This window comes from Pomacea canaliculata, linkage group LG4 (assembly GCF_003073045.1).
Source record: "Pomacea canaliculata isolate SZHN2017 linkage group LG4, ASM307304v1, whole genome shotgun sequence".
NCBI classification, from domain to species: Eukaryota; Metazoa; Mollusca; class Gastropoda; order Architaenioglossa; family Ampullariidae; genus Pomacea; species Pomacea canaliculata.
Genome location: NC_037593.1, coordinates 8003238 through 8015921, shown reverse-complemented (window position 1 = coordinate 8015921; position 12684 = coordinate 8003238). Strand labels below are relative to the sequence as shown.

At 43.0% G+C, this 12684-nt stretch overlaps 1 protein-coding gene across 1 annotated transcript in view; it reads left to right on the top strand.

Moving 5' to 3' along the window:
* Positions 1-8057, top strand: part of LOC112562321 (somatomedin-B and thrombospondin type-1 domain-containing protein-like) — a 36579-nt gene extending 28522 nt beyond the window's left edge. Inside the window, 4 exon segments of the mRNA XM_025235512.1 lie at positions 3441-3653; positions 5732-5855; positions 7645-7760; positions 7763-8057. Coding sequence (XP_025091297.1) covers positions 3441-3653; positions 5732-5855; positions 7645-7760; positions 7763-7923 — 614 coding nt within the window. The 3' untranslated portion in view covers positions 7924-8057.
* Positions 8058-12684: the final 4627 nt, after the last annotated feature.

The window sequence follows — 12684 nt, the reverse complement described above, 5'->3', positions numbered from 1 at the left end:
CCAAGGAATATCGTGCCACGCACCAGTAACCTAAGAACCCAGCTAAACCCATTAACCGTTCCCGTCTGGACTGAACTGCTTTATGAGAGCAGAGTCTTCATTGAAATCCAAAAAAACCTCTGAGTAAAGCGTTGAAAGGAAGAAACAATAGAGTGAACACAGAAATGCAAGAAGAAAGAAAGATTAAAGAATACGAAAAAAGAAAGACAAGAAGAGTTTTACACAAGACCGCGGAAGATTTTTCCCCAGATAGGTGTGTTTCTGCAAATATAACATTCCCTTTCAGGATATTTTTGAGCTGCTTTTGATTTTCACAATTGTTTCTGGTTTTCTAGCTTGAAATTTTAGCTGTTTGCTCATGAACATTTGTAATAAAATAAAGAAAGCACCTACCCTCAGCACACAAAAGCTTTTGAACTTTTCGTGTAGATTTTACACCAAGTAAATATAATTAGTAATTGGCAGTTTTACTCTGTCTTAACTGTGTTAACAGTTTCTCAGCGCACTTAAGCAATTAAAGGTTGACTTCTGTTTTATTAAAGGTTTAAATTATTTATGGGTGTTTTAACATTGACTCTTTAAAGTATGTATGAAATTTGACTTCAAAACACCTGGTCCGCGTTCAGGTCCACAGGTAAAGATCAAATGGATGCCAACAACCCCTTTACTGGGCTGAAAGGGTTTGCAAAGGACCAACAAAATCGAAACCGTGGTTTGCCAAACTATGAGACTAACATGTTTTGAACAGGCTTTGGGTAATCTAGGGGGGGCTGAGCCTAAGTGCATCCTAAATGCTTCGAATGTAATGGACGGTTTGAAGAGAAGGGGGAAGAGAACTCCGAACATTGGGGCCTGAGTCTGAAAAGGAGCATCTGCTTGTCTGATGTGTATCAGTGAGACCAGGGCAACGCATGCAGACCAGGGGTACCGACTCGGGTGGTAAGGGATCAGCAACTCACACAGGGTGCACTAGTGAGGACAACAGTGCGTGTGGCAAACATGCAATCAATGGGAGCTCGTGCAAGGAAACCATTCAGTATTCTGCACCTACCATGCAAGGGACAACAGTGAGACGGTCAACACATACATGTAGATGTAAATTAGTGGGCGGACGAGTGTGGCTGTTGCTATAACTGTCACAGTTTCATTCACACGCCTTCGTCACGTGTGCATGCGTTTGTTGTTTCGTTGACACCACATGGCGGGTAGAAGCGGGTACTTCCTTTGCTGACCTAATTATCTCCGTCAGCGTCGGCGAAGAATGGAGGAAATGGGTTAGAAAGAAATTGAGATCGTTCTAGCGGCAGGCTTGTTGGAATTATGAAAACACAGGGTCTCAGACCAGGGAATGTTTATTATAAGAGAGGGAAAGAGAGGAAAAAAGGGAAGAATCTGTAAGCAAAGCTGAAATTCCAGACCCTAGGGGGCTTAACTGCGCAGACCCAGCCGCTGTGTGTCTGACAGCGCATGCATGCAGCAACAGCCAGTGAACCGCCTCACGCCAGGTCCGGCGGCTGCAACTTCATACCTTTGCCAGGTGTGGTGGCGTACCTGGTGAACGAGAGCCAAAGAAGGGTGTTTTTCTTTGACTGGGGTAATATCATACGCAGCTGACACATTTATGTAAATGCAAATACAAAAGTGTGTGAGTGTGGGCGCACGTGCGTTACTGTATGTGTGTGTGTCTTGGATACCAGTTTCAAACCGCCAAAGAACCCTTAATTAAATGTAAGATTGGTGATCATGCTGTTGTTACCCGTCTAGAATAAAGAAGACACTCATGTTGCCTCAAACTGATGGAAAAACCATAGCTACAACAGCTGCACCAGCTGCAACAACAAACGCGCGCCCGAGCAGAAAAAGTAACCAAGCTTTTCTCCAGTTGACCTCCGAGTCTGGTTCTTTTTTCGGTTCACGTCTCGTTACAAAAAGAAATGAACTTGAGCACAACGGTGGAGCGAGGAAAGATTTTTGGAGTTTGGACAAGGGAATCAGCAATATAGGTGTCTATATAAAGCGTCAGGACTGATTGACGATAAAGGAGAAATTGTCTGCCAAAAGCCGCAATGTATGACTGTTAATTTATAGTCGATATGATGATGTCCGAACCAGGTACCTGCTGTCCCGGGATGTATTTTTCTTCACGAGGCATGGCCCCCTTCCTCCCGATCCCCTCTCAGAGTAGAAAAAAAGCAACATAAAAACCTGTTTGGGCCATAAGTTCTTTAGGTGAGACCGCAGCACGAAGAACACCCACCGTATGTGCTTTCTGATACGTACTTCACCCTCGAGCCCACGACCTTCCACCTTTCAACTCTCACCTCAACTCCCCGGCCCTGAGCACAACATTCTCAAGGCATATAACAAGCAGCAGACCGTTTCATAAGTTGTATCCGCCAGATACGGGTACAGACATGTGTTGTCTGGACTTTTTAAAGGTGGGATTGTACTCCTCCCAATTTCTCGTACCCGCCAAGGACTCACCCGTCTCGCTCTAAAACGCACATTCATCTCTCATGTTTTCCCCGCCTCCTACACCAGACCCTCATCGCCTCCCTACCCTCTACCGATTGAAAGAACAGTTGAATGGAGTACAACCCGTCTCGAGTTTCGAAGTACCCCAACTTTTGGAGCTCATTTTACTGGAAGTTGTGAAGTGCATACATGCAGTTTCTTTTCATTCCTTTTTGTTCTGTAAACGAGTGTGAAAGGAACGTGCTTCTGAAAACATCTCGGGTAGTGGCGGTGGAAATCCGTAATGTAGTGTCGTTGTATAGGATGAGGAGTGTGTCCAAACAAATGCGACAGCCAGATAGGGTTGATATTTGAAAATTTTTTTGGAAGAATTGAGGTGACTAGGAAGGTATTGGTGGTTGAAGGAACAGGCAGCATAGGGTGGTGCGTTTGATTTCTGTGCGTGTAAAAATCCGTTTTGACAAAACATTGACAACATCAACATATCAACTCTTTCCTTCTGTCCTGATGTTAACTAACATGTGAGTCCTTTACAGGTAACCGTAGTTTATTATCAGCCTTCACAGTAGCTTTATCCTATCACCATTTTCCATAGTAGTCTAATCTTGTCATCTGCCTGTCCATAGTAATCACATCCTGCGTCCTGTCTCCGCAGAATAACTGTATGTATCCTGTCAGTGTTTCCACAGCAACCGTATCCTGTCTCCGTAATAAATATATCCTGTCAGTAACCTTATCCTGTCTCCAGTCTCCGTGTTCTCTATAGGGCAGCCACAAGTCATCTTCCACAGACGCTTCGTTCAGCTGGGATAGCTGACATGTTAGACATCAAAGAACGGGTGCGCGTGCTGTCCACACGCTGGTGTTGACCCTTCATGTTTGAGGGTCATGAACAGCTAGCTCAGTCCATAATTACATTGACATCAAAATCATTTTTCGGTCTTTTCTCTCTTCCTGTTTTGCAGCTCAAGACTGCACTGTGTTCGAATGGTCAGACTGGACGGAATGCGACAACCCGTGTGGGTACGGTACCCGCAGGCGAACCCGCAAGGTGGACACGTACCCGGAGAACGGCGGCAAGCACTGTCCCACCCTGAAGCAGCGTCGGGCCTGCGTGGGCTTCGACGAGGAATTCTGCAAGCAGCTGAATGTGGAGCATCAGGAGGAAGAACTGCAAGGTAAGCCAATTAAATTAAACTAATCGTGGGGTCTGGACACCGTTTAACACCACGGAGACGAGAGGCTTGCTCTTTCCCCATGTTGCTCTAGGACGACAGCTCACCCTCCCTTCATAACTACAGCTATTCAAAGTCTCCAAAAGGGGAAACGAAGCTTGAAAATATTTACACGGTGATTCTTCGCAACGATGACAATATTCTAGGTGAGCAAAAATAGGTGAGAATGGCCTGGAACAAACTGGAGCTTCGAGGCGAGGAACGCCCGTGTCGACTGGGACTGACTGACGAACAAAGAGAAGGACTGGCGAGCAAACAGCAAGAGCCTCGTTGTCGTCAGTCAGACGGACTGATTGTTTTGGATGCTGCAGCGCGTGCAAGACAGCAGTCACCCAGGCGAGCAAGAAGGGTTTCGCGATTCTAGTCAGGCGTGCCAAGCCGTACATTAAATTTAAACAGTTTGATTGGTTGTTGACTCTGAAAGCATCAGCACGCATTTCAATTCAGTTCGGCAAACACGCCATTGGCGCCGAGAGTCCGGTCTACAAAATCCGACTTTTTAAGACTTCTCTCCCCTTTCCCGTCCAACCCTTTTTGTAGTTTTGCTGACCCTTGACGAACGGCACGTGTCCTTTGAATCTGCTCCCTGTGGCAGGCAGTGATCTTCCTTCAAGCTGGTTCTGGACAAGTTAGAAGTTTAAAGTAGCTTTTTTTTTTAATTAATTTTTTTGTAGCCTCGTTGCTAAAATGGATGCTCGTGTGACGTCAGAGGGAATGTAACCGAGGGATGAGAGAAATGAAAGTAGAATTGGAGATGTAAGAAGAAAGGGATGATGGGAACGAAGAAGAAGCTTATTAGTTTCATAGTGGGACACTCGTTAACAAGCATTCTGCTTTGTAAAGCAATGAGAAGAGTACAACAACAGTAAATGGAATTGATAACAACAGTAGGTCAACTGCCGACATGGTCAAGGGAGATTTTCAAGGAGAAGATGGCGGCAAATTGATGGACTTAAGAAGCTGGTGCTCTGACTCCCTGACACTACCGTGAGCACACTATCAGGTGTCAAGTCAATTGATAAATCCCACAATCAGAGTGCGGTATATTGCAGTATCACAGACTATTATATAATAACAACTATGAGTCCTGCAAATTGAAAAAAAAAAACCCAATGAACAAGGACAACTCTCACACTCCCCTCGCCCAACATTTCGCTCTTCAAAAAATAAAACAAAGCTAAGAATAAAAAGAGGAGAACAAAAAAACAAAGCTGAAAAAAGAAAATAGACGACCTCTTCTTCCCATTTGCATTTTGGAATTCTAAACCTGTGAGATTAGCACATAATCTGGCTTCTTTTTTTTTGCTGACTTTTCGCTGACTTCCGTGGAAGACTGGGGCTGAAAGCCGGAGCCAGTCTTACATAAAAGTGATCGTCATTGACGGTAATGTGGTGGCTTTATTCGCCAGGCAAAATCGATTCCGTCCATCACAGCTCGTGACAGCTGATTTTTCCTCCCTGCTTCCTGCCGCCACCAGATAAGGGGAGGCGATCATCCTTCACCTTCACTTCCCTCACCCGCTCTCCAACCATCCATTTTAGCGCCGCTCACTTCTTCTCTCTCTCCAGCTCCCTGGAAATGAAGGTAACCTCGCGTGATTTACGCTCGGTGAAAAACAGGTGACGCTGCCGCGAAAGGATGGATGACCTTTGGGCATTGTCGGCCCCGTGTTGGGCAATAAATAAAAGTAGTCATCTGGCCGGGGATTACCGTGTGTTACGAGGAGATCGCCATTCTGATAACACTGACATTCCCCGAGACTTCGCGAGATCCGGGGATGACGACAGCGAGTTTGATGAGCGAAAGGAAGAAAGTGGCTGAGAAAGCAGAAAAAAATTAATCTCCATCGGAAAGTATAAAGAAATTACCGGTTCTAAACCCGCCAAGCTGGAAAGAATCAGTTATTGGTTTTAAAAGACATGGCGACTGAAATGCAAATTAGATTACTTGAAAAAGTAGATGGAGGAAGCGCCAAGAGGCATTTACATTTATGAAACAATTGTATTTTTGCTTGTTTCAGAGGTTGGACGCATTTTGCCAATGGAATTTGGTCTCTACCGCTCCATGAAAAAGTTCGATCCTTGGAAGGGGATCCTGAAGAATCTTTACGACCGATACTTTAACCAAATCTTCACGAGAGCCACGTAAGTAGAGAAACAACCGACGATTGACGAGAGACCCTTTTGTATGAGTAAAAATTAATACATTATCATTTCTTCCTTTAAAGTTTATTTTATTTGAAATCAATAGTTGATTCCTTACCTTTTTTTGTGGGTGGGTGGGGAGTGAGGGAATGATGTCCCGGAAAGACGCAGGACATATTTGGACAAAAGACAAGGACCATACCATATGGTAGAGTGGAACATAACAGGCGAGCCATTCCACCCGTTATACATTAGCACTATCCAGGTGTCCAACGCACGTTCTCTCCCCTTGCCCTTGTTAATCTGTACCCGATAAAAGAGAGGTAGATCGACATGTTGGTGAGAGGTTGTCTATAGAGGCGTTTAGCGCAGGGCAAGAGGATTTTTTGTTGCCAAGGGAACAAGTCTAATATCAGCTTTTATCGGTTTGTTCTGAGAAAAAGGGAGACAAGTTCTCACTCCCAAATTTTCTAGCTTCAGACTCTATACTGTATTTTCTCCTGGTCCTTTTAGTTTTTAAAACTGAATCTCTTTGCCCTCAACAAAATTGAAGGGGTTAAGCGGATAAAGCTCGCATTTCGAGCCACTGGGAGTAATCGGACAGCTGCTTTTTGCAACACTACTTTATCGGGATAAAGAGAACAATCTGAGATGAAGCAAGAAGCAAATAAACTGGTCGAGAAGAGGGAAGCCATGAAAAAAAAGATTTGAGAAGAAGAAAGCAGTAAATTAAAGTGGTTAAAAGAAAACAACAAAAAGTGGTTGAGAAAAAAGGAAAAGAGAAGCAATGAAGAAAGGCGCGGTTCCCGAACCCAGAGCCACAAAGCTTGACACAGTGATGATTGTGTGGTCCCTGGTTCGGATCTTGTCTGGGTCATACTGGGGATGGTCAGTAGGCGTTCTGTCTATCTAATATCCGCCCTCTTCACAGTCCTGTTCATAAATAATTGTGAGATCGCCGCTATGGGAAGTCACAGATCTTATCAAAACTTTTAAAATCAATTATTTTTAAAACTTTCCTTTCCATGAGGGTAGAAATAGAAACACGAAACGTACATCAATGAACCAGCTTTGGAGGAATTCTTGTGCGCATGTGTGTGTGAGAGAGAGAGAGAAAGGGAAGAGAGAGAAATAAGAGAAAAATAGAAAATTTGACACGGCTGTTGATGTCACTGTTACTGATTGTACCCTGGGGTTTTCTAGGAGATGACCTTTCGAAAAGATAGATACAGTATTTGATCGGGAACAGGCGACGAGAGGATACAAGTGCAGGGCGATGGAGAAGACTGGTAGAATCAATTGAATAATGTTATTTGCCAAAACCGCAGAATCCTTTTGGACTACAAAATATTCTTTTTAGGGGAGTGAGTGAGTGAGGGAAAGAAAATAAGAAAAAGTGAGAGAGGCAGATATTTATCCAATCAAACATCTACAGGTCCAGCTTCAATAAGATTACTTTGAGACACGTGAGTTATGGTACAGGTGACTTCTGACATTTGAAGCATGAGCGCAGATAACTCTGATTGTCAGACATTGTCAGACTGGTTGGGAAGGTCTAGAAATTTATTTGAACAGATAAAACAATATGACCGTATTATTATTATTTTTTTTTATCCACTATTACCTGCAAAACGGATCCAACAGATCGAGCAATTACTAGCACCCTTACAAGATTTCAAAATAAATGCTACTCCCCTCACTCCCCAAAAATGTTGTATTTAGTAAGATATAGCGACTATTATCATGGTCTGTGTGTGTGTGCGCGCGCGTGTCCGTGCACTGGTTGCAGGTACTGCGGCAAGTACGTCATCAAGCACACCAGCAAGCACTGCGAGGAGACGGAGTGGGCGGCTGCTCTCAAGGCCGACACCAAGGTGTGCGTGGAGTGCCAGCCCGTGGCCATGAACCGGACATCGGCATGCGCTGCATGGGCCACGGAGTCTTCGCCAAGACCACATCATGGAAGGCCGTGGATGTCAAGCATTGCCACGGCACCTGGGAGATGGTGCAGCAGCACGAGCCGTGCACGTGCAACGCGGAGGTGGAGCCCAGCTTCATCTTCATCTAAAGGCCACACTCACCAGCCTGGTGGCAGCCTCCTCAACCGGTTCTTCATGCGTTCGTGTACATTAAAAAATAATAATAATAATAAAAAGAGAAGAAACAGTTTGTGGTATGCTTGGACTTGGCAAGCCTGCGGTTGTCTTTTTGAAGTGGACTAACTACAAGCTTTATTAATTGTAGTAGTTTAACTAAAACTTAATATTAAGATAAAACTCTTAGTTCTGTGACAAAGAAATGATTTTTTTTTTTGTATAGGTAACATTTTTTTTTTCCTGTCAATGTTGAAGTGGTGTAGCAGCTCAACGCTCAACAGTTTGTCTCCCACTGACAAGCCTCAAGTAGTTGAGCAAACCAAGCAAAACGAGTACTGTGCGGGGTGGGAGTTTGGGGAAATAAGCAGGATTTAAAAAAAGGGAGATAAGTAATTCATAATTAAAATCTTGGTTATGGAAACATAAACGCTTCACTACAATGTTGCTTGGTATACAGGTCCTCAGTTGCACCATACGATCGTCTTTTTACTGGAAGTGGAATTTTAAAGGTCTAGTAGGTGTAAACGTGTCACGACTGTAAAGCTTTAGTGCAGCATACCCTTTCCCCCAGTCTAGCTGAATACCCTCTACGTTCTCAAAAGTACAAGCGCTGTAAAGAAGTCAACAACACTTATGTCAGGAATGTACATAGGTTCATAATCATTGTCCAGGCTTCAGAAGATGGTAGAGGTGGAACCATATGCTAATAAAAGCATCTGTGTGCAAAGATAAAGTTTTATCTCTTTCTGTTCCAAGTGGTGTATGTTAGCGTGCATCTCGAAAACAAGTTATTCATCCAGAGTTTAAGAAATCGTATCTTGCATTAAACTTTATCCAGTCATTAGAAAAAGTGTTTGCTCCTTACTAGACCTTTAAGAATGGGCTGATGTAACTTGCCTCTGATGGAAATATACAAAGAATTTTCAAGGCATTCTTTTTTTTTGGTAGAAGAGAAACAGTAGATGAAAAAATGTGTTTTTACCCCTCAAAGAACGGGAAAAACAAACTCAATGGAACAAAAAAAAGGAAAATATGAGTGAGTGGCAGATGCACTTTGTTTTGGAGTATGTTTTAGTCTCTCGGGACTTTAAAAGCTACAAAGATGGAATGAGTGAATTTTTTGTGGTGTCTCCGTGGCGAGGGAGGGGGAGGGGAGGAAGATTTCTTTCTCCGCTTGTTATAGTTCATGTGCTTACTTTATCCTTGCTTTTAACCGTGTATTCTTTATAGCTTGTAATTAGAAGTTCGTATCTTCGCAAGAAAAGTTTAATTTTTCTTGTCCAAGAAGCGTCTGCTGCCTCCTGTGTATTGCTAGTAGAGGCCGGCACTATTAGCTTACATCGCTTATCGTAAAATAGTGCAAATTTTTTTTTCTCTTGGTCACAGTTGGTGCTTGTAGCTGCCTGTAGCTAATTAGTGTATTTGTTCTGAATCAATGCCTGTTAGCCATAATGACTTGTATTTTCGAAACATTTTTAGTCAAATGTCATTTTTTGTCATGTATTGATGAAAGACTTGACTATGAAGCTTTCGTTGACAATTTCTTCTACCAGCCAGAGGTTTGATTCCCGTTTGATTCCTGCTGTCCTCATGGATTTACTCAGATGAGTTTCATGAAAGTTTTTATTTGAGAAAAAGATTGGTCGCTGAAGTGAGTTTTAAGCAGAACAGCATCCCTCCGTATGTATTTTCATTGGACTGCACTATATTTTTGTCTTCTTCACACATACCAGTGCTCGGAAATGTTAGAAGATGTGAACATGGCTGGTTTCTGTCTAAACTCATTTTTATTTTTAAATAGGTCAGTGTTCTTGCATCATATGGGTCAGTGACATTTTTTCTTCCATTTTGAATGGGTGGGAGATGTACTCGTCTTCCTCTTCTTTTTTTTCTTTTTTTTTTCTTTTATCTCGCAGCTTGTGTGGTTGTTTCTTGTCGTTTTATGTTATTGCCGCTTTGATGAAATGTCCGTTATTCACTCACATCAACTATTTCTTCTAGCATGCATTTAGTGGACTTTCATCACAGAAAATAATCAACAAGGCAACACACGAACAACCGGATCACTTCATATCTGTGGTTTTTTTTTCAGCTTTCATCTTTTTGTTTTAGGTTAATTACTTTATTTATTTTCAAACCAAAGAAAACGGTTTTATTTTACTAGCAGTAAACAATACGATAACTAATCAGCATGTACTGTTCAGGTATTTTTGTGGTAATATACTGAAAGTTGTTGAAATTTTCTTTATTTTTAAATCAGTCGAAAAAATAAAGGTGGTGGTTGGGGGAAGGAATTGTGGTCGCTGTGATTAAGCTGACTTTGTGTCTCATGAATAACATTCAAATTTGTGTCTTCATATGTTCGGCATTCATGAAGCAATACAGTGTACTGTCGAGAATACACTCACTGATTCTACTGGTGCTTCTGTTTCTACTGTACTGCGCATGACAGGAACCAGTCAATCAGGCACACTTCCCTTTTCCTCCCAGGCTCAACTCAGCAGCTGTCCATTCCCCCGACAAAGCGGCTCAGTAGCAGTAAAGTATTTTCAGATTTTTTCCCGCCTCTAATCTTCTGAGCTCATGTGGTTCACGATTTGGATAGAGACTCATTTCTGTCCCCTCGTCTCCACCTCTCCCTACTTCCCCCAGTTTCATCTTGCTAACACAATTCTTTACTCATCAACAGTTTTGATTGACCAGCAGTTTGAAGCTGTAGGCCTATGTACATCGTGCTTTGTAATAAAATATTTGTTGTGATAACTTTGGTGCTCTCGTTTTGTTTTTTCATTTATTGTGAGGTTGTTAGCATTTCATGTTGTATTACTTTCTCTCTCTGTCTGTCTGTCTCTTTAACCACGTGATACAAGGCATCATCCAACAAGGCGACTACCATCGAAGTCCGCAAGTGTCCTTTAAAACAAATATTGAGTGTTCCAATTTTGCTGTACTTCTTTCTAAAGCTTCAAACAAGAGGTTAAGGTCACTTTATTTGAAAATGTAAAAAGAAATCAGTTACATTGACTGTTGAAAGGTTGAATTGTGGATCATTAAAAAAGCACGCTTGGATTCACCTTAATTCCAACTGCTGATGGCCTCGGCCAGTGCGAGAATTTGGAGCATAAGCAAATAAGCCTTTGACCAATCGCGAGCGTATTATCTATGTCACGTGTAATGTGTTCTAAAACCTACCAGACAACTGCCATTTCCAAAGACTTTCGAATGGACGAGAGTTTTTTCGCTCATACTTTGGGAGTCAGTATCATTCACATAGTGTTACAACCTTTAAACAATTCTGAGCTCCGGTTTGCCTTTAACATCCATTAAACGGCTGTCAATTGTTTCTCAACGTTTCCAGTTAACGAGGGTCAAAGCCATGGTCCCCCCACTATCTCCCTTTCCGTCCTCCCGCCCTTTTCAGTCGCATTTATGATGTATTCGAATTACAGACCACGCTCTCGGCGCTACATTAACTCTGTGACCTCTGACCCCGGGGCTTCAGGCAGAACTAGCAGGGTCCGTCTCAGGCTGTCGTCGCCTTGCTCCCCGTGCAAATAATACAAGCGAGGGGGCTTGGAGGGGAAACCTTTTAACTTTATTAAACGCCGAGCCGCTTGCACCTCGACAGTGAGCGATGCAGCGAAGGAGCATTACTGGATTAGTTCCACGTGATCTCCATGCCGACCTGGCGACAAGTGCTGTGGTGTGCGAGCTGAAATGACAAACAGGACGCGGCCAAAGTCTTCTGGGACACCAAACACATGTTAACGAAGCAGACAAAACGTTTATTCTGTCTCTTGTTCTGTCTTCTGCTATTGTAGCAACGCCGGTTATATACAAAATGAGTGCTGGGGTGGGATGTAGTGCCGTCTGACCTATTCGTAGATTCACTTGATAGTAATGTCTGCACGGAGACAAGGGAGGTGAGTTTTGGCTCAGTCAGCAGAAAAGACATGTCTGGCTCATAGCCCGCCACCTCCTTCCCCCCAGCTCACAACTCACCCATCCTCCGGGACTGTATATCAGGACTATATAATTGAGATATAAAGTGGTCTCGGCATTTTTAAAGGTCACGATCACTAAATGATCTCAGACGCCATCTTGGTAGCCCAGCTCTCATGTGATGAACAAACAAACTGATTGGAGATATTTGAGGGATGTAACAGGTAGTGTGCGTAATTCCTTCTCCCTGAATTAGAAAAAAAGTGAGGAGTTCTGGGAGAAAACGATTTTTATCACAGAAGTTTAGCTGATTAACTGGACAGCAAATACCAACATGATGTCTCGGCTACCGCATACTACTTGGTCTCGGTAAACAAAAACTATAGAAATTGTAACCCCATTGTAGACAAACGACGGTTGTTTATTTCTTTTTATTGTTGTTCGCATTTTTGTTGTTCGTTGCTTAACGACGCTCTTCTGTTCCAAACATTTCACAAGATAGCCTAAGCCCATGTGGGAAAAAAAGTTTTATTCCTGCTGACAAGGGTAATTAAGTGGAAACGGTTTTTACCTGGTCATTATGTCTGGTAATTACGATAACCGACATAAATCGTTGTTCCGTCACGAACACGCAGGCTTTCATGTCCTTCGCTACCCTCGTTACAGTTTCATGTCCTTTTAAACATGGCCGGGAAAATAGGTGATAGGTCAAGGGTGAGATGAAAGAGGGGCTGGATAGGGGAGCAACTATAGGAGGAACAACAAACGACCAGCGATTATGCCGCTTGTGT